Raw genomic sequence first — 22,565 nt, forward strand, 5'->3', positions numbered from 1 at the left:
TTTCTTGAGGACAAATCTACTCTTCATTACTCAGTGCTGCCAGCCTGCTTTCCATGATAAAAGCCAGTGAGCTGGGCTTCCCTGGTGGCGCAGTGGTTGAGAGTCCGCCTGCCGATGCAGGGGACACGGGTTCGTGCCCGGTCTGGGAAGATCCCACATGCCGCGGAGCGGCTGGGCCCGTGAGCCATGGCCGCTGAGCCTGTGCGTCCGGAGCCTGTGCTCCGCAACGTGAGAGGCCACAACAGTAAAAAAAAAAAGCCAGTGAGCAGAGTTTTTCTTTCAATGTTCCATGGATGGACTGAGCTCTTCTTTCTGGCTTTTATCTTTAGGCAGGGAGCTCAGTCCCCACTAAACACAAGGTTTGCAGCCTCAGCCATACGCCTCTCTCAGACACCAGATCCTACCCCCTTACCTCACGTCTCCTGACACTCTTCAGGACTATTTAGCTTTTGTCACCCCTTCAATTTTAAATTTCTTCATAGTTTCTGGTATCTGTGGGCATCTTTTGCTTACTTTGGAACTCTAGTAACTATAAGAAAAATATTTGATTTATTTTATCTAGCATTTTTATGTATTTGTGTTTATGTGTGTGTATCTACACATTAGCTTCATCCACTGTATTGAATAGAAATTCTGTCTATTCACAGCTAAGGAAACAAACACCAAAAAGTTTGCGTGACCCAAGGTTACAGAACGAGTTGGTAAGAAAACTGTGTGCATGCCCTTTTCTGGTATTTCCACTTTACTTTCCTGCTCTTGTGGTAACTGCAATTGTTTCAGAAAGTTTAAGCCTTTTCATATATGACTTTTCCTTTTCAAAAACGAATTCAGCTCTAAAAACTTCCAGAGTTCTACACTGTGATCAACTGCCCTTGAAATTTTGCCGTAGAACTGATAGAGGAGAACAGAAGATCACAATAGACTTAGAACGGATTCCCCTTCATTTCCGGCAATCTGAAGTGTATTTAATTTACCAGCCTAATTCTGGAAGAGAATAGTCCTTGGCATCCACAAATACCTCTAAACTTGCAGAATATTAATTCAAATATTAGCCATATACACACTCATCAGTTTGTTGGAATTTACAAAGACAGTATTTATAGCTCAGCCTCTCATGTAAGGAATATTCAAAATGATTAGATTAAAATATCTAGATTTAAAGATGTAGGTCAAATTCTGGACTTCCTCTTGCTAAGGAAGAGAGGTTGGACATATCAAAATGGGAGTAAATGTTTGTTTTATCGCTCAGAGTTTGGAAGAAGAAAATTATCAAAATGCTCTCATTCCATTATGCCTTGTCTATTCTTCATTCTTGCATAGTCTTTGTAACAGTTGGTTGCCTATTTGTGGTTGTTTCATTACCCTTAAAAAGTAATAAGACTAAAAAAAAAAGTAATAATCCTGAGAAATTGTTTACCTAACAGAATATTCTCAAAATTAAAGCTCTTTACTGACAGAATGAATCATATAAAATAAGTTAACATTGTAAGTTTAATTCTAATTTTTTCTGAGAAACTAGTAAAGACAAACACAAGCACAACAGCCCCCTTCTGCATTGTAACCACACTTTTCCATTGAAGCCAGATGAATTTTAGATATAAAATGTGGCTGATACTACATTGCTCATATTATTTTTAAGCAAAAGAAATGACTCTATCAAAAATGCATCCTAAATAATTCACCACTGAGATGTGATAATCACTTAACTAGATTCTTTCCTTAACTCTGACATCTACATTAATGGTGTCTAATGTTGATTAAAATTCAAGGATCAGTTATAGTTGGGTAAACCACAAAAGTTACTTTTTAAGCCCAAATTCTCCAAATTTTTGTAGTAAATATTACGTGTAATGGAGCTTTGGTATCTACTTGTGGACTGCTCAAAAGTAAATATCTTAAATTAGAAACATACCTGTGTAGTTTGTGGGAAATTATTAAACCCTTTACAAATATGTATTATAATACAGTCACTGGAACTATATTTCAATTGATTTATTCTAAGAATCGAAGTGCGGTGTACAGCCAGGAGATTTTTTTTTCATGGTCATTTGTTATGCCTAAACATCACAGTCTGATTAATGTTAGCTGGAGAGAAAAGAATTCATTGTGTGTCAATATTTGTAGAATCTAAACTTTTTTTTTTTTTTTTTTTTTGCGGTACGCGGGCTTCTCACTGTTGTGGCCTCTCCCGTTGCGGAGCACAGGCTCCGGACGCGCAGGCTCAGCGGCCATGGCTCACGGGCCCAGCCGCTCCACGGCATGTGGGATCTTCCCAGACCGGGGCACGAACCCGTGTCCCCTGCATCGGCAGACGGACTCTCAACCACTGCGCCACCAGGGAAGCCTGAATCTGAACATTTTAACTCATCTACATAGTCTGGCAAATATTAATGAAAATTGCTATTGGACCTGATATAGTTGTTCTCTTTCTAGGAAAAACTCACCTAATTATGGAAGAGAGAGACCTCAAGTGCAAGATTCTTGGCTGTCATTGACTATAAGTTTTTTTTGTCTTTTCTATGAAAAGAGAAAGAGATATAAGTTAAATGAAGTATTAATTTATGTTAGTTGTTCCAAAGATACTTATCCAATAATCTCTGAGAAATAATTTGGAGGCCCAAGAACTGTATTTGGTAAATTAATATATTAAATTATCTCTCTGGAGCGTCATGGAATTCCAGTGGTTCAGATTATTTCCTTTACTTTGAGACTGAGGCGGCTTAGGTCCATGGGTCTACTATTGAGAAGAGAGAGCCTTCTTTTCTGATTTCATACCTGCAGCGATTTATCGGTTCTTTACGTTCACATCTTTTCTGGAAAGAGCAAACCCATATGCTGTACAATCACTCTCTGTTCTAACGTACACTCTTTTCCATTTTGATTCCCTCTTACCTGCTTTCAGAAATGTTTACAGCAGTTTATTAGAAAATAGCATCCATGGCCACAGCAGCCACCATTGTGAACAGGTCACTTTCCCTGGGCGTTTTCCGCTCTAGTGGGTCCACATGTGGTACCTGAGGTGATGCTGAACCGACAGCATCTTGGTGCACAGGGCAGACTGTACACACTACCCAGAGCCTCGCACAGGGACCTGCTTTAGTGTTATTTTGCAGACACAAAATGTAATGTCTTTCAAAATAAAGGGGCAAAGTATTTCCATTGTTCTGTTTTACTCTTTGCCTTCTTTTGGTTCTCCCACATACGTGTATTTTCTCTAAGAAAAGAGGTAGCCATTTGATGCTTTGATTAATCCTGTAAGTCCCAACTGGGCTTCACTGAACAAAAAGCCTTTTCAAGAGGACAGTGGGAACATTTTTCATTACTATTTCTGAAGAAAAAGAAAACTAACATAACAACATAATAGAGTGGTGTTTCTATAGCATTAAAGGTCTACGCATCTCTTTTACCCATTTCTTTCTGGAAATTCTGAAAGCAGAATTTCTACTCCTGGTAGGGAGAAAACGATGTGGGGTGTGTGTGTGTGTGTGTGTGTTAAATAAATAAAATGAAACAGTTAAATAATTGGAGAAAAATTAAACCTCTTTTCATCCTCCCCACTCCCCTTTCCCTAAACATGTCCAGGCCAACCAACTGTGCTGAACACTCCAAGTGCATTTCCATAACCATCTCATTAGGCAGCAGAGCCAACACCTGGTTAAGCTCTTTTGTCAACCGGCAGGCATTTAGTACTTGAAAGAAATCCGTTTGAAAAGATTTGACTTTTCCCTCTTAAAAAATACCCCAATTATCTTTAAAATGATGGCACATTAGCAATTACAATTGTCCTCCCCCAATGGAATCCCTCCTGTCTTCTCTACAGGAACAGCGCTTTGTCTGCACTTGATTGGACTGCTCTAATGAGGTGGTCCTCCCACTGTCGCTTAGTTAGGCAACTGATCTCTGGCTTATCTATGTTTTCTAGGCTTTCTTGGCAAGTAAACAATGGTGACCTAGGAAGGAGCTTGACACTTTGACAAGATGATCACACTCTTTGATACTGGTGAAGCCCCACAGGGGAGAAAGCATATTTTATCTTTTGTGAAGTAAGCGGTGGCTGGGAGTGAGATCTTTAGATAGATTGATGCTCAGTTATGGTATTTAGTGGACTGTAGCAGGGTTGCTAAACACCCTGCAGAATGTGGGACAGTCTTACAAAAGGAAGAACTGTCCCATCTAGATGTTACAAGTGTCCCTGGAGAAAAACCCTGGGTCTAGTGTATACTGAGAAAGGAAGAACGTCGTAAGTCGTTCCCGAGTTTCCCATCTGACAGTTGCTCCCTGTGTCATGTGAAGCCCCTGTTAGTCCCAGTTGCACCATGGGCCACTAGTTACCTTGCTTCTAGTCACTTTCTGACATTCCTGGACACAGTCCCTGTCAAAGAATGTTACTCCCTCTCCCTGGAACCAGTGTGAGGACCGACTCCACAGTGCCTCTCTGCTCCGCAATTCCACCAAGTTTTTATCTGATTCTACTGGGGTTTTGGCATAACCAAAGGAAAAGACATTGTGAATAGGAAAATGTTTAAAACTTTATACTAAGTATGACTTTCTCCATAGTATAAGGGGAAAAAAAGGGATGGAGTTAGTGATCTTGCTAACCCATTCTTAAGTCTGAGATGCTCCATTAGAACACCCTCTTAATCTCTGCCATGTGAATCCATTTTTCAGAAAATTTGTGCTCTACCCATGGAATTATCTTGCTTCAGGATCCGTCACCTTCCTCAGCAGCATGTTTTCTGAAGTCTGGGTAAGCCTATCTAGAATTTTACATACATACACAAACACACACACACACACATATACATACTTACATATATACACATACATATATACACATATATATGTCTATAGTGTAGAACAGTGACAGTGTTGTGTAGTACATGTTGTATATCTAATATATATAGTATATACAATGTATACAGCATATGCTATACTACATATACTATTCTAAGTACATATATGTGTGTCTGTGTGTATGACATATACTAGAAGTTTAATCAAGGCTCATTGAATGAATGAATAAATGAATGAATGAAACAGATCCCCTCCCGTCTATTCTTGAAGTAAATCCTCTATTTTTGCTTAAGATAGTTAGATTTGGTTTCTCTTGCTTGAAGTTAATAATCCTGACTGAGAATTGGATGGTTATTTTTAAGAAACCTTATCTTTTGAGAAGAAGAATTCAACCCAAATCCATCATTTGCCAACCACAGAGTTTGTTAGTTTTCTCTGGCTCAACTCTGCTCTTGAGCTCTAGTTAAACGCCCTTCTTACACAGCTGGGTAATACTTCATTCCAACCTCATTTCAGACGTTTAGCAGGCTTTCTTCCATTGCAGTTCTGTTGAACTGACATGAGGTCTTCTCCTAACCCTGCTTTCCGACTTTCTAACACTCTGTAAATTGCATACGCAAGAACTTCAATCCTCATGCGCGCTGTCATGAGCAATTCCTGACAGCCCTACCTTAAAACTTTATGAAGACTGGTCCTCCACATCTATCCCCTTTGATCTTTATATCCCTTCCCTCTTTGTGCCTGGTTGTCTTCTGGAAGTAACCATCTCTGTGTGACACTAGAAAGCGATTCTGAGGGAGGGGAGGGAGGAGAAGGGACTCTGACTTTCCCGGAAGCATCCCTCCCGGGACAGATGGCAAGTTGCCCAGTCTTCTGACTGATGTTTTTCTGACTCAGTGATTAAACAGTGGGGACTAATAAAGTTGTCTCGCTCCCTATTATCATGTGGGTATCATACAGCTTCTCTGTGTAGTTAGTTTTATCTGTTGTACTCTTAGAGGAAATGCCTCTCAAATTCTGAGCATCAGCTGAGTATCATTTTTCGGTTGCAACCTCAGAAATGTATACATCCCTGTATGGTTCTTTACAAATATTTTAGTGGAAATTTGGGGAGATCAAGTTAGAGCTGAAACTAAAGGTCCAAGGATTATTCATATACAAATTATATTTCAAATGTTTTTCTAAGGGCCTTTGTCCAAATATGACATATACGCTCACGTATGAGTCAAACTAGTACTTGCATTCATACATTTCGGATTTTAATACTGTGATTCTCTAAGTTGGAGACATAGTCTCGAGGTCTGAGTGTTGACTGTTGTCAGTGTTGGAACTCTGGTACCCTTAGCTCCGTTACAAATCCTTCTAGTCCTCAAGAAGGTGTTAGAAGTTTCAGTGGTAAGTTGTCAAAATACACCTGCTGCCTTGAGGCTCTCTGTTCACTGTTGGGCCATTATTTCCAATGATGCTGTTGGCCTCGGCATGACTTTCAGAGTTTGTCTGGAGCCTTACTGATGGCAGCCACAACTTTCACTTTCCTCGCTGACGACTGCTCTTTGAGTGTTTCTACTGGGTTGGCCAAAAAGTTCGTTCGGGTTTCATTATAAGCTGTTATCAAAAACCCAATATATTCATTTAGATTTAAGCTCTTTGAATGTGGCAGGCATGCCCTATATTTTTGTAAGAAGCCTACAGACCACATACACATTCTGGTGTCCTGTGCAGAGGAGACACTTGATGGCTGTTGGTTTATTGATTACCATGACGGTGGAGGTTGTCATGTGTCAAGTGGCAGGCTCCCAGATTGGGAAACTGAATCTCAGCTCTACAAGTCATTAGAAAACCATGCTATGAATGGGGAAGGACTTTCCATATGTATTACATGTATTTATTGGCATTTTCTGTGTTTGTAGCCAGTATTTCCCATGTGCTCTCTCATTTAATTTACACTTTACTGCGGACATAATTATTACATTTTTCACTGACAGAAAAATTCAGGCTCAGAAGTGATTACATGGTCATAGTACAGAGAACAATAATAACACTTAGGAAATTCCAAAGGTTTTAGGAGCTGTGAGCCAGGAACCATGGCCAAAGACCAAATATATGAGAAATGTATTTCTTATAAATCACAATATCTCAGCCATTCACTGAATTTGTGAAGAGGTTATTTCAGGAGAAAGATACTGAGTTCGGTTTAGTGTTTTGGGTTCTAGATGTTTGTGGGATAAAAAAGTGAAGATGTGCAGTAGGCAGTAATCTATACTAGTCAGAAGCTCTGGAGAACCACTTTGTCCTGACAAATCATTTCAAAATGATTTGAAAGTCATTTGCATTTAGATGATAATTTAAGCCATAGAAATATACGAGATTGCCTAAGGAGAGGTTGTGGAGCAAAAGAGAGGAATTTAGGGCAGAGCCTCAAAGAACACATTTAAAGGACATACAGAGAAAAAGACTCCTGCAAGAGAAACAGAGAAGAATCGGTCAGAGAAAGAAAACCAAGAGTACAGAAACCAAAGGAAGAAAGTTTCAGGAGGGTCACCTGTGTTACATGGTTTATACGTCATACAAGAGTCAACAAAATAGAGACTGAGAAGTGTCTACAGGATTTAGCAACTAGGAAGTCCTCAATAACTTTGGAAAAATCAGTTTCTGTGGAGTGGTGAATGGGAGCAGTTGGGTAGAAACCCGGCTGCATAAGAGTGATAAGTGAGTGTGAGGTTCGAAAAAGGAGAGAGCAAATGTAGACAACATGGTCAAGAAGTTTCCCAGTAAAGGAGATAAAATGCCCTTAACTAGAAGGCATTCCTCTGACAAACTCAGAGGTAATGTTATTGTTGTTGCTGTTGTTTTGGAAGGGAGAGATTTGAACAGGTCCAAATGCTTACTGTAAGGAGACAGTAGAGGGGAGAGTTTAAAATTGCAGGAGAGGCAGGTGTACTTGCTTGATCAAATTCCTTGAGAAAGTGAGAGAACATAGGCTCCAGAGCACAGGTGAGGCGAGTAGCCTTAGGAAAGGTGAGGGATGCCTCTTCCATCGTGAAAGCTGAGAGGGAACAAAAGGTAAATTTGTAGGCTTGATTGTGGGAAGCTGAGGGAGTTCTCAACAGCCTCTATTTTCTCTGTGAAGTAGGAGGCCAGTAACTGATGAGGGCGAAAGAAGAGGTGGCGGAGATGGGGGAGGTGATGGAGCATAGGATATTTCGATATACGTATTTTAGAAAGCACTCAGTTTTTTGTGATGATAAGGACCACGGGAGTGAAGGAAGAGCTGATGAAAAGATCACTGGAACTAAGGAACAGAGGAATCAAGGCATTTAGTAGGTCATTTATTTGAATGTTGAAACAAAAGTCGTCGTAGGAACAGGTAGAATGAGAAAGTGAGTCAGGGACTAAGATGATCAGTTAATGAGTGGTATTGGCAGCAGGTCAATAGGTGACAGCAATAAGGAGGGGTAGTAAGTTGTCAAGTGTGATGTCGTGAATTTCAAAGGAGATGTAGATTTTAAAGAAGTGTAAGGAGAAATGTTGTGAAAGAAGAAACAAGAAGCAAGAGGCTTCCTATCCTAGTTCTGGGACCAAAGCTAAGTAGAGTGTAAGAGAAAAAGCAGCACCCACCTGAAAGGTCTTCCAAGGGAGTGGAGTCGTAAGGGACATTCAGATTTCAATCAAGGCAAAGAAAGGTGAAGATGCTGAAGATGAAAAGAGTAGTTTTCTGATAACATATCATGAGTCCTAGAAGGCATAGAAAAAAGTTAAGGGTGTGGGAAAGGTGGGAGATCAAGTCAGTTTAAAGATATATGGCTATCATCCTGGGGGTGATGGTTGATAACTCAGAAAGCTTGGGATTTTGAGAGTAACAATCAGAGATATGAGGCATGAGCGGATCAGTCTCACAGGTGAAGTTGTATTCGTCAACAAAGATAAGGAGCCACTGGGGACCTGTCTTTGCTTGCAGCTGATGGTTGCTTGTTGCTAAGGAATAAGAAAGTTCCTCTCTTTTAGGCAGCCATTGGCATATAGATGATAATTAAAATCATGGGCATGATGAGCTTGTCTAGGGGGTGTAGAGTGACAAGGAAGGGGTCTAGAGACTGAGACTTGAGGAATTATGACATTTGATGGCTGGGTGTAGGAGGATGAGCTTATAGAGAAGACTAAGAAGGAGCCATCAGGTTAGAATAAGACTAGAAACGTGTGGGTCATGATGGGATACACTGGGAAAATTTGTTTTACACAGAAAGGATTAGTTAATATTGTCAAAGGCTAAGGTGAGGACTAAAAACCCCGTCGACTTTTATAACATGGAAATCACTGATAATCTCAGCACGAGTTTTATGTGAAGTTACTGGACAGCAGCCAGACTGATTGAGGAGTGAAGGAAAAGTGAGAAAACTGGGATAATGAATCGGCAAGTTCAACAGTTTGGCTTTGAGAGGATGATGAGAAATGGGAGGGTGATGTGGGATCTAGAGAAGGTATCTTTTTTTGAAGATTGGAGAGACTTGAGTATGTTTGAATATCTACAGGACAAGGGAGATGTTTTATATATAGGAGGGAGAAGAGACCATTGATAATATGAGTAAAATTTCCAAGAAACTGAGAAGGAATGATAGAATTGCATTTCTTCTTAGAGAACACACCAAAAAAGGTTGGTTTGGAGGTCAAAGAGTAAAATTACAGAAGAAGTAGTCTCAGAGGTAAAGTTAGTAGCTTTTGTGTTTGATTCCTAAACCACCTTTCATCCCAGATGTTTAGTCTTAGCCAATCATGGTATTGTCATCCTCTTTGCCTCCATAGTGTAGGACAGGTGTGTGGCCCAATCATGGCCAATGACATGTAAGAGAGGTCTGTCCATGGGTTTCTGGAAGACATGGCTCCTTTCTTTTCTGGATGTTGGTGTATTTGGATCAGACACATAGAACTGCAATCTTCTGGCAACCCTGAAGTAACCAAGCTGATGGCACAACCAACTCATTGAGGTTGGTAGAGAAAGATGGAAAGACTCTAGGTCTTTGGTAATATTCCTGAGACACTGTATTAACTAATTCTGGATCCTGCCCAACCCCTGGATTTCTCATTCTACGATACAATATATTTCCTATTGTGTGAGCCGATTTGAGCCAGGGGTTTCAGCTACTAGCAGTTGGATATGTCCTAACTAATGCAGTAGGATTAGTTGCTCTCAAGACAGAACTGACACAAGAATGCTAGCTGGCTTCTAAGGCTGGATAATACTCATTATTTTGAGATCTCACCAGAAATCTGTGGCCTTTATGCTGGTTCCACATAGAACATTGTGGCTGTTTGTTGTTGTTTTTGAATTGTATACACCTCAGTGCTGGGTGACAGAGACATTATTTTAGGACTGAATCAATACACAAGTAACTAGTGCTCACAGGGTCTAATGATCTTGCAAAGTCAGCTCTAACTAAATTAGCCCTGAGAAAAATTGGCCTTCAGTAAGGTTTTTGGCCTCTTTAAAATTTATTACCAAATAGAGAATATGGCATGTTGAAGTCTGAGTCACAAAATAAGAAACTGGAGTTAGGTACAAAATTAGGAGTTCACTTGGGTTTCTGAGTAAACAAAAATATCACAAATATATTTTCATGTATTTTTTTGGGAAGATTAAGTAGAAATGCTTTAAAAATAAAAAGAATTTATAAATAAAAGAGAAATTGTTATTGGGTTAGAGGTAGACTATTTGCCTTCTCACTATTTGACCAAGTAATGTTGAAAGATACCCAGTATGAGATAACTTATTCCCATTGACTTTAACAACTCACCGATGTTTACAAACCTAAGGGGAAAAAAAAATCTACTATATCCAACTGAATGAATAAACTCAACCGTGTTTAATTTTTGATTTGTAAAGTGAAAAAAAATTGTTTACCATCTTCCTACCTTCCCCACTTTGCTGCCAGAAGATGTTAACTAGAAAATGATGTCTCACCATTTATTATATCCTATGATTTTATGTCAACCCAAAAGACAAGAAATTACTTGTTGAATTGTAGCTGAATCTCTCTGTTGGGAAACTGAAGGTTTATCAGTGAGGAAAGGATAGGCATCTCCAGAGAATGGAAGCACAATTAGCAAATTAATGAATCTGTCTATAGATTTATTGTGACAATTATTTGTCAGCTCAACTAAGAAATTGTTGCAGCTCTTGATGGCGACCCCGTCTTTTCCCCCTTAGCTGCAATCTGCTTAGGAAGGTGCCTTGACAACACCAAGAATTCAATGGAGAAAAAAAATGTCAGAGTTATACTTCTGTATTTTCCCTTTCTTTAGAAAAAATGTTTATTTTTGTCAAATTTATATCTGTACATGGTTTAAAGAGTCGATCCTATGGCTTCGTTAAGCAAAACAGTGGTGCCTCTCCCCACCTCTCCACCATTTTCCCCTTCACCACAAGCAATCACTTTCCACTGTCTTAGCTGATTCTCTTATTGATCAAGATGCAGTGTCTGCATTGTTATGGCTCAGCAAACACAATTTGGAGTTTAGACAATTAGTGAACTGTGATTACTTTTCCCCTCAGGCCTGAACAGCTCTCAGTTATCACTGGAGTTCATAAGTACCATTTTTTGAAATTTTCTTTTTCACTTGTTGTTAAGACCTACCCATTCTACTCTTTTTCCCTTTCCCCTCTCCACAAATTTCCCACCAGCTTTGTTTTCTTCTCTCCTGCGTGAATTCAATTAAGTGAATGAAACTCTATCATTCTAGATGCCATGCGTTTAGTAGTGTCTGTTGTGTAGATTCAACCAGACTTAGGAGAGAAAGAAAAAGAGTGAGAGAATGGCACGGGGAAAGTACATGGGCACTGGGTATTTGCAGTAGTACAAGCAATTCCAGACAACTGTTGAGCAATTTGGAGAGAATCATCCATCACTTCTGAAGCATAACTTTGAAGCTTTAATTGGATAAACACACAGGTGTGGTCTATGCTAAACAGATTGGTCATAATGCCTGGTGACTGAGGTCTGAATCACAGACCAAAGTCTACTCTTCCTTACACGAGTGGAAGTGTCTTCAAAATCAGCAACATTAGAGAAAGTGTTGCTGAGATTCAACTTCTGCTTCCTAAAGGAATTCAACAGTGCTAGTGTGTGTCTTAAGTGAGGTTTGGATGATGTAAGGGGAAGAGTGGAATGGAAATTTTGCAGTAGTGATGTGCCCATAACCACAACTGGTCAGAGAGGTAAACTGAGCAGTCAAGTATGACCCTGGCATCCACATGCCACTATTAAAAACTCCAGCCGACAGCCTTCATCCCTTGAGGCCAAAGAGGCAGCTGGGGGGAAAAAGGGAAATAGGCCTTCCCCTCATCTTTTCTGTTTAATTCCATTCTGACACACCACTTGACCTTTGCGCTTTTAATACCTGTTTCTCTGTCTCTCAAACGCAATTCAGCTCCTTTTTAGGAGATGCTCATGAAACACAGAATTGGAGGATAAGAAGGGAACTGCTGTTGTATCTCCTTTACCATAATGAATAATAAAAACATGGTGCTTGAGACTGCTTTTGGGTCTTTTCTTAACAGCGAGATTGAAATTCTACATCTCTCATCCTGTTCTCTCCCATCTTGGTTTTCTCCCTTCCTGATTCAGCGGAGATTTAGATCATTTGCATTCAGTGGTCCCTCTAGAGGAATGACCATGTGCAAATGCTGACATTGAAGTGCAGACACAGCACTTGTGACGTGCCAAAAACATTGAAATGGAAGCAAGCCAAATGTGAAGGAAGAGGGCACTGAAGCAAACGTTCAAGGCAGACACCTGAAATTACCATAAATGTTGTTTTAATAGAGAGACTCCAACCATGATTTGTTGTCAGGTTCAGCTGAAGTGCATTTCATTCATCTCCTACATTTGGTGGGTCCTCCAAGGGCAAACTCATTATGAACTATTAGAATCTTAATGCCCATGAGGTTACAAACCTTGATCCTATTCGTAACAATTCTTCAGAGCATCCTGTACAAATCTGAGGTGGAAAAATATGAGAATGATTGCTGAGAAAGAATGGGACAGTGTGTGAACTATAAAGGGAAAATGTTCTAATTTGAATTAATTTTGGTAGAAAAAGACTTCAGGGATATTTCAGGTGGTAACTGGGTTTTAATAAATTGAAACATAGATTAGAGAGTGTTTTTGGATAGCTGTTTCCTCACATGTTCAATGATTAAAAAAAAAAAAGTGCTCCCAATCTTGTTAAAGGAATGGTAACTTACTTCTTAACCAAAAAAATGAATCTCATCTTCTTTTTATCCTCCCGTCTCCCTTTTCTCCTCTGTTAATCAGACAGCCCATCCCTTTTTTCAGTGTTAGCTTTCTCCTCAACCCCCTTCTCTGTGGCACATCCTATCACCAGTATTTTTTTTTTTTTTTTTTTGCGGTACGCGGGCCTCTCACTGCTGTGGCCTCTGCCGTTGCGGAGCACAGGCTCCGGACGCGCAGGATCAGCGGCCATGGCTCACGGGCCCAGCTGCTCCGCGGCATGTGGGATCTTCCCGGACCGCGGCACGAACCCGGGTTCCCTGCATTGGCAGGCGGACTCTCAACCACTGCGCCACCAGGGAAGCCCTCACTAGTATTTTTTATTTGCTGGTTTCCAGTGCATTTGCATTCAGTGGTGGTATCAGCTTGCTTTTCTGTAGATATACTTACCTATTAAACATATACAGGGCAAATAATTCCACATACTGCACTGAAATGGAAAAAAATGTTAAATGTGTATCATTTTTCACTATAGGATCTCTATCCAGGCAGTCTAGATAAAGAAAAATGTGAAAAATCTCTCTCTCTCTTAGGAGTCAACTATTAACTGGGATCTAGATCAATAGGTCTGAGAGATGCCTGGGACAGAGAATCAGTTTCCTTTGGTGGCAATATCGTGTTCAGGTCTAAGATTTCTGAGCCAGATACACAGGGGTTTTCCCTTTTGAGAGTGGAGATCTGTGGTAGTAGCGCCACTGAAGAAGCTGTCAGGGCCCCCTGCTGGGTGGTTTCCCTCATTTAACTCTTACAGCACCGCGGGGAGAGAGACAGTAGTCCCGCTGCACAAAGGAGAATTCAAGTAAATTGTTTAGGGAGTCTCTGCTAATAAGTTTTAGAGGCACGATTGGAACTCAAATCTGCCTACATTCCCTTCACAGTGTTATGAAACCGAGACGTTGAGTTGGTCTGATATGCTTTTTCCAGTCCCCAGAATGAATTATTTGTGAGAAGTTGTTTCTCCTCCAGTTTCTTCCAGGCCCGTTATAGTGACTGTAGGTGTAATATTTAGGATACTCGAGTTTGGCTTTGTAATCCAGGGCCGGCGCCCATTCTCAGCATCCTGTCGTCCCGGGAAAGTGGTGCTAGCTTCCGCAGCATCTCGGCAGGAGAGGGGAGTTCCCTCTAACTAAAGAGGGAGGATCTATTTTCAACCTCACGAGCGGGGGGGGGGACCCACAAACAGACAAACAACAACAACCCCCAAAGAAAACAATCACAGCAACCCAGACCGTGGGCCTCTGGTGGACTGGGGACGGGAGGGTCGCGGCATCGAGGCACCTCGGGAGCGCCCTCTGGCGAGAACAGAGCGCGCGTCCCCCGCCCGGCCCCCCTTCGCCGCCGGCGCTGCGCCCCCGCCAGGCTCTTTGGGTTCACTCTCGGTCTCTCACTCCGTGAGACACAGACGGCAGCTTTCCGAGCGAGCGGGGGAACGGCTGAGGCGGCGCCAGCGCCACTGCCGCCGCTCGCCCCGAGAAGACCTGGGCACCGGGAGAGAAGCCAAGGCCCGGAGCCCCATCCCCTCTCTCCTCTGGGGTCTCCTAAGCCGACCGGCCGCTCGGCGCCCCCGCGCGACACCCTTCACGGCCACTTCGCGGGGCGTGCCGGGACTTGAGGACGCGGCTCGGGAAGAGCTGGGGCAGGAGGCGGCGGCGGCGGAGCGAGGGTGCGCACACTGGGACTGGAGAGGTGTGAGTGGCGGGCTGGGCGGCGGCGGCGGCGGCCGTAGCCGCGGGTGCCTCCCCGCCTCGCCGCTTGGCAGGCAGCACCGCCTCCCCGGGCCGCGGCCGCCCGGCAGAGTCCTCCGCGCGTTCCCGGGCCCGGAGCCGGCGCACGATGCGCCCAGCAGCGTTCTGATCGCCGCCGCGCCGCCGCCTCCGCCGCGATGATTCCCCCCGAGCCGCAGCAGCAGCAGCTGCAGCCGCCGCCGCCGGCCCCGCCGAACCATGTGGTGACCACCATCGAGAACCTACCGGCCGAGGGCAGCGGCGGCGGCGGAAGCCTGTCCGCCTCCTCCCGGGCCGGCGTGCGCCAGAGGATCCGCAAAGTGCTGAACAGGTGAGCGGCGGCGGGGGCACGGGGCTGCGGCTGCGGGCGCCCGGCCCGGGGACCCCTCCATCCCCCGGGCGGCCCGGAGGCCCTTTGGGACGGACGGAGTCGCGTCTGGGGAGACTGAGGAGAGCGGGCGACGACGCGCCCCGCGCTGGCGGAGAGGCCGCGGCAGCTTTGTCCCGGAGCGGGGAGCCCCGGAGCGCCCGGGCGCCGGCTGGTCCGAGGCGGGAGTTCGGGGAGAGGCGGGGTTCTGCCAGCCTGGGTCCTGTGTGTCCGCGCTCACACCCTCGCACACGCGTGTCGCCTCGCGTCCCTCTCCCACTCGGGTTCCAGCTTTGCGCTCGGGGGCCAGAGCGGACCTGGGGGTGGCCGGGGAGGAGGCGGGAAGGCGCAGGGCTGCGGGGATGGCGTGGAAGTCGCCGGCCTCGCGCTCCGCCCGGAGGTATCCCAGCCCCTCGCCGGGAGATGGGGTAATGGAGACAGACCCGGCGGGCGGCGCGGGGACCCACTTCTCCCGCCCTGCGCTCCAGTTGCGGCTCCGACTCTTCTTGGCTGGGAGCGGGGATGGGAAGGCTACAGGCCTGGGTCAGACCCAGGCAAAGTGCAGAAATGTTGCGGGAAGGGTATGAGGAGGAGGCTCCTGGCTGTGTCGAAGCCAGAGGAGGCGAACGCTGGTGGCCGGCGCCTCCAGTGCTGGAATCTGCGCAGTGGATGGATCAAGGACGAGGCGTTTAGGATGAGAACCCGGGTTGATGTGAGATGGGGCCCCCCCTGGCGCCCCTGAGTCGGCCGTGAGGCGAAAGGGACTTTTTCTACTAAAGTAACTTGAAATGGTTGAAGAGCTGACACTTAAAAATCAAATAGAGAACTGGTTGTGTGTGTTTTTATTTGGGTGCGTGTGTGCCTTTCGATGCATCTGTTGGGGGTAACTCTTAAGGTTGCTCTGTGCGTACAGGTTTCTGTGTGGCACTCTTTTGGGGTAGCCGAGATTCCCCCCAGGGATTCACCTCGAGCTCTTTGGGGCTGAAAGCTCTAGTGGGAGCACAAAATACGTACAGAAATAGAAGCTTGAAAAGCTCCTTATTTTCGGAGTATGGTTTAATTTAGTCATATGAAATCCCAAACCATTAAGGAGTCTTCACCTGTGAAGACTTAACGTATATTAGCTTACTTGTGGGTACTTCCATGTGTTTCCACTTATTATCAAACGAGAAGAAATTCACTCTGAAGTGAGACAGGAGTTGGTAATAGAAACTCAAGCCCTTTAGTTCCTTTTGATTTGTAGCTTAGAATAACACCTTCCAAAATATTACATATTACATCTAAAAAAGATAATGAGCAGAATAAATCAAGAAGATGCTGGCTCAGTACATATTCTGTGGGCTTCCTATCCTTTCTGAATACCTGTGATGTTTTTGAATTGTAAATGACTTGGCATTGGCTGTTTAAATTTTTATGCAGAATATGTTAATTATTAATTTCCCTCATCAAGCTGAGAAAAAACTGGTGCTATTGTTCATTTATCTTTGCTTGATTGTAAGTTATTATTGACTCTGTGCAGGTTATTTCTTAATGTTTCATGGATCTTAGAGTCCAGAATAACAAGAGCACCGAGGTGGGAGCTGAGGGGCTTGGTCTGTCATCATTCCTCTGCCGCTGACTTGCCACGTGGCTTGGGGCAGAGCTGTTCATCTCCATGGCTCTTGGTTTCTTCATTTGTAAAATGTGTTTTGTACTTGTCTTACCTCTCTTATCATGGTTTCGAGAAATAGATAGACTTGGGAAAGTACGAAGCTTTACACGAATTCATTATTCAACCGAATTCTGTTGTCTAAGGGAGGGCAGTGGGAATATCGTACACAAGTTAATTGAAGTCATGGTACATCAAGGGGAGAATGTTGTATTTTACTAGCCTTCAGTGATCTGTGACATGAGTTTTATAGAGGAGGAACTTAGACTGAAAGGTTGGGTCCGTGACATTTCCTGGCAGATACATCTGTGAATGGAACCCTAGGGTTATAGCCTTTAGATTTCAACTGAAACATTTGGTTGTCTTTCAAAGTTCTTCAGAATTTTCAGTGTGATATTTTGTATTAAGTAAATGATCTTTCCTTAGCCTTAAAGGATAAGAAGAAAATATTTCTTGGAGCAGGAGCGCCTTTGGTAAGGAGACTGAAAAAAATCAGAATAAGTGTAAAAATCCTGGTGGAGTAATTTCGTTAGCATGCTGATGGGCTTGGCTTTTGCTCCATGATTATGTCAACAGGAGACAGCACTAGTTGTTGCTGTTGAATGGTTGGGCTCTGTGTAAAAGCAAGAGATGGGGGGCGGGAGTGGAATTTTCGAGTTTCTGTGCCAGCACTTAGGTGTGGCTCCCCTCTGGTCTGAACCCTCCAGGTATCTTGGACTAGGCAGTAATGGCTTTAAGGCTGGCCCATTGGGTGCCATATCATAAGCATCTTTGTTCATTTTCTAAAAGCTAAAGATCCCTTTTTGCTTCTTTGTCTTCTTTCCCTCTTCCTCTTTCCTTAATACTTCTATTTCCTTCACCTACGTTGCCCTATCAACTAACAGTCTTCTGGACAATTTTCCTTTCATCTACCTCTGGCATGCAGCAACTTAGCTGCTAGCAGAAAGTGAGGTTGGAAATCTGGAAGTTTGGAGCCAATATGAAAAATATCCCTCTAACTTTGGGCATGCAGATATACTGTTGGCAGCGTTCTAGTGCTGTGAGCTGGCCAGTAGAGTCTCTTCAGTGACTGAGTGGGGCATTGCACCACTATTAGTTACTCTGAGCATCCCACTGGGCCAGAGGGGCGGTGCTGAGAGACTGAGGATGGTGCCCTGGGACGAGGAGTGTCAGACTGTGAGCACCGCAAGCCTGGTGAACTGCCTGCCATTGGTCACAGCCTGTAACAGTAGCTACCTGCCAACCCAGAGGAAGAAATGCCAGCACATATGCTGTCTGTATCCTGCCTACCGAGGGATAGGTAAAGGGAGAAGTACTGATTAATAATTAAACGTACTGTCTTTCAAGAAGCTTAGAATGAAAATGCAGTGTTACCTTAATGCAATCTGCCTTACATTGTCCTGCATCATTTTATTTCCTCAGTATATCTCCATATCCTTTCCCCTTTCTTTAAAGGCTTATTGAGTTGGATGGTTGCATTTTTTGTATGACAAATAGGGCATCTCACTGATTGACTACTCCCTGTAAAACAATTAGAGTAGAATATAATAGTATCCATGATTTTGGTGAAAGAGGAGGTGCTAGATAATTGTTTTTACCAGTTAATGGGATGTGTCACATTCTTCTCTCCTGTCCTGTTCAAAATTGTTTTGACAGTGTGATGCAAGAAATACAAGATGATTTAGATGCTGGGATAATTGTTACTTCTTTAATTCCCAAAGATTTAGAATAATGTCTTGGTTCAAAGAAGGAAAAATTTATGGCAAACTCCTCTCCACTTATTTCTTGAGTGTGAGATAGTATTTATTACCCTGCCACAGGCAAGCAAGATATGACAAAAAAGAAAATACTTCAAGGGCAACAGTTGATGACCCTCTCACAGAAACTGCTGATACTAGTAGATTTCTTAGAAACATATAGGAGTAGATACTAATCTATGTAGTATCTGAAGATTTTCTCCTCTAAAATGATTTCATTATGAAATGTTTGTGAAAAACGAGTGATAGCTTGTTTTATGTTTTGCATGTGTGCGATTTTATTTATCTTTTCCCACTTGAATATTAGTTTCAGATCTTAATAAAACTAACCATGAATTTCAAGTTTTGACGCAGTTTCTTCCCAATAAGAGATGCATTGGGTTGTTTCAAGTTATAAAGGCATTTCTGCCTTTTTCTGTCTTGTGGTGGGGATGTTTAATCATTGGAATGGAACCACGAGTGTGACTCTGGGTCTTCCATCCATTTGATTTGAAACTAGCTGATTTCTAACTTACATTTTGATTTATTTCATTAATTTTCAAATTTATGAAACTTTTTTGAATTGAAAACTAAAAAGCATTAAGGAAGATACGTAGGAGAGTTGGTAGCAAGCCTACATAAAATCAATATCCATGTGGGAAGTTACCATATGTGATGGGACAGTATGTATATATAGCTTTTCTGAGTTATTAAGTAAGGTAGAGAGAACATGGTGAACCAACAGAAGGGCTGCCAGGAACAGAGTTATGCTTGTACTATTAGGTACAGTTGATGAAGACATCTGTTATCATTTAGGTGATCCTTTTTTATCAAATGGGACGACTTTTGTTAAACAATTGATAGTGAGGCTCTTCCTCAAGCTGCTCCTTCTAACAGATGTCAGAATGAAAGGGGAAGACCAACCAGTAATGAGGATAATTGATACAGAATATTCCAAATGGAACAGCATGGTGTGATTAAAAACAGACATTTCTAAGATTAGTAGTAAACAAAAGATGTCTGAAGGACACATTTATTTTTAACTAAAGGACAAAATTATAAAACTGGAAGATCATCCAGTATATTTTTTTGCATGGAGCTTGGAAAACTGAATGTTCATATTAAAGGAATATTTGGTTTACCTTGGATAAAGTGGTGCATTTCCAAGGAAGTAACGTGTAAGAAAATGGACCTATCTTCATGTAATTTTTCTTTGACCTTTTACTCTCTCAAGGTCCTTCAGTGCCTCAGGACCATAATAAAAGATGTCTGTTTTTACTGTACACTGCTATAGATGTAGACAATATGGCAAATTGAGTTGGCTGCCCATATAGTTCTAAAGTTACTTAATGCAAGAGCTGATTTATTATTTAATTGCCGTTTCTCATAAAAATAGAATACAGCATGTGAAAGTACCACCACCAGGTTTTAGTTTAGCTTTCTCATTCATTTGAGTTCAGGCCAATGAGCATTCACTGAACCTTGTTCAAACACATTAATTCTTGATTATGTTTCTAGAAAAGTATACTTAGAGGAAGTCAAATGCCAATAGATACATGGAAAAATACCCCATACTATTTGGCATATTTCTTGACTGTGACATGAACATCTACATGTATACATTCATTTATTCTTTTTTTTTTACTTTAAACTTTTGAATTTTATTTAATTTATTTTTTTATACAGCAGGTTCTTATTAGTTATCCATTTTATACATAGTAGTGTATATATGTAAGGTCTGAAACCACATGACATAAAATTTACCATCTGAAGCATTTTATTTTTATTTTTATTTTTTTTGCGGTACACGGGCCTCTCACTGTTGTGGCCTCTCCCGTTGCGGAGCACAGGCTCGGACGCACAGGCCCAGCGGCCACGGCTCACAGGCCCAGCCGCTCCGCGGCACGTGGGATCCTCCCGGACCAGGGCACGAACCTGCGTCCCCTGCATCGGCAGGCGGACCCTCAACCATTGCGCCACCAGGGAAGCCCATCTTAAGCATTTTAAGTGTACAGTATAGTAGTGCTAGCTGTATGCACATTGTTATGCAGCAGACCTCTAGAATTTTTTTAATCTTGCAAAACTGAAACTCTGTGTCCATTGAACAATAACTCCTCTTTTCCCTTCCCCACTGACCCTGGCAACCACCATTCTACCTTCTGTTTCTAAGAGTTTGATTATTGTAGATACCTCATATAAATGGAATCATGCAGTGTTTGTCTTTTTGTAATTGGCTTATTTTATTTAGCATAATGTCCTCAAGGTTCATTCACATTGTCACAAGTGGCAGAATTTCCTAAGGCAAAATAATATTCCATTATGTGTGTGTGTGTGTGTGTGTGTGTGTGTGTGTGTGTGTGTAAGTAATACCACATTTTCTTTATCTATTCACTTATTGATGGCCATTTAGGTTACTTCCATCTCTTGGGTCTTGTGAATAAAGCTGCAATGAAAATGAATGTGCAAATGTCTCCTCAAGATCCTGTTTTCAGTTTTTTTGGGCTGTATAACCAGAATTGGGATTGCTGAATCATATGTTCTATTTTTAATTTTTTGAGGAACCTCCATACCATTTTTCATAGCAGTGGTACCATTTTGCGTTTTCACCAACAGTGCACAAGGGTTCCAGTATCCCTACATCCTGCTAACACTGTGTTTGTTTGTTTTTGATAGCAGCCATCCTAATGGGTGTGAAGTGATATCTCATTGTGGTTTTGATTTGCATTTCCCTAATAATCACTGATTTTGAGCATCTTTTCATATACTTGTTGGCCATTTGTATATCTTCTTTGAAGAAATGTCTATTCAAATCCTTTGCTCATTTTACAATTGGATTGTTTGGTTTTGTTGTTGTTGTTGAGTTGTAGGACTTCTTTATAAATTCTGGATATTAACCCCTTATCAGATATATGATTTGCAAGCATTTTCTTCCATTCCAGTGGTTGTTTTTTCACTCTGTTGATTGTTTCTATATTCATTTGTTCCTAATCACTTTCTGTGTGCTGAGTCCTCTTCTGGAGGACACATACATAGCAAAACATTATTCTTGGCTTGAAGGACCTCAAAATCTAACTGGGTAGCTTGGCATATGTACTGCTATTGAGAGTGAATGATTATAATCTGTAATCTGAATTTTTATGCATAATGCTTAATTGTATGCTTCTAAATATCTAGATGCTAGAATCATATAAATAAGTTGTCCTGTGTGTGATCCATACTGCACTTATTCTCTCTTATACAGACACTAGTTGAATGTACAAGAGTTGAGAGAAGTTTCCCAGGAAATGGCAAGGAAAACAATAAAAATAAATATGTCTTAGAAAATATTTTCTTAGAAAAATGACATGCCTCAATCGGTGGCAACATGAATGTAATTTGTTTAAGTATATTATTATTAAACTTTTTAAAATATTGTTTTCTGCTAGATTTAAATTTTCAACTCTCAAGAAAATTTACCTATGTGACTGTGATGTTAAAAAATACCTTACATACCATTTTACAAGTTCTGATATTATGAACCATCAATTCCTGCCCTTTTAACAAATTAATTAGGGAAAGCTAGTACAACTGAATACACATTTAAAGGAGGCTAAACATAAAAAGAAACGAAATCGAGTTATTTGTAGTGGGGTGGATGGACCTAGAGACTGTCACACAGACTGAAGTAAGTCAGAAAGAGAAAAACAAATACCGTATGCTAACACATATACATGGAATCTAAAAAAAAATGCTTCTGATGAACCTAGGGGCAGGACAAGAATAAAGACGCAGGCGCAGAGAATGGACTTGAGGACATGGGGGTGGGGGGGAGGGTAAACTGGGACAAAGTGAGAGAGAGCATTGACATATATACACTACCAAATGTAAAATAGATAACTAGGGGAAGCAGCTGCATGGCACAGGGAGATCAGCTCGGTGCTTTGTGACCACCTAGAGGGGTGGCATAGGGAGGGTGGGAGGGAGATGCAAGAGGGAGAGAGTATGAGGATATATGTATACATATAGCTGATT

At 42.2% G+C, this 22,565-nt stretch overlaps 1 protein-coding gene across 2 annotated transcripts in view; it reads left to right on the forward strand.

The window, feature by feature from the left end:
• Positions 1 to 22,565, forward strand: part of SLC35F1 (solute carrier family 35 member F1) — a 485,769-nt gene that overhangs the window by 46,384 nt on the left and 416,820 nt on the right. The window contains exon 1 of one of the 2 annotated variants that reach the window (XM_060283702.1): positions 14,439 to 15,134. The exons of the other annotated variant lie outside the window; for it this stretch is intronic. Within the exon in view, the coding sequence (XP_060139685.1) occupies positions 14,962 to 15,134 (173 nt within the window). The 5' untranslated portion in view covers positions 14,439 to 14,961. Of the gene's footprint in view, positions 1 to 14,438; positions 15,135 to 22,565 lie in introns of those variants that run through there. 2 annotated transcript variants of the gene reach the window in all.

Source organism: Globicephala melas, chromosome 14 (assembly GCF_963455315.2).
Source record: "Globicephala melas chromosome 14, mGloMel1.2, whole genome shotgun sequence".
Lineage (NCBI taxonomy): Eukaryota > Metazoa > Chordata > Mammalia > Artiodactyla > Delphinidae > Globicephala > Globicephala melas.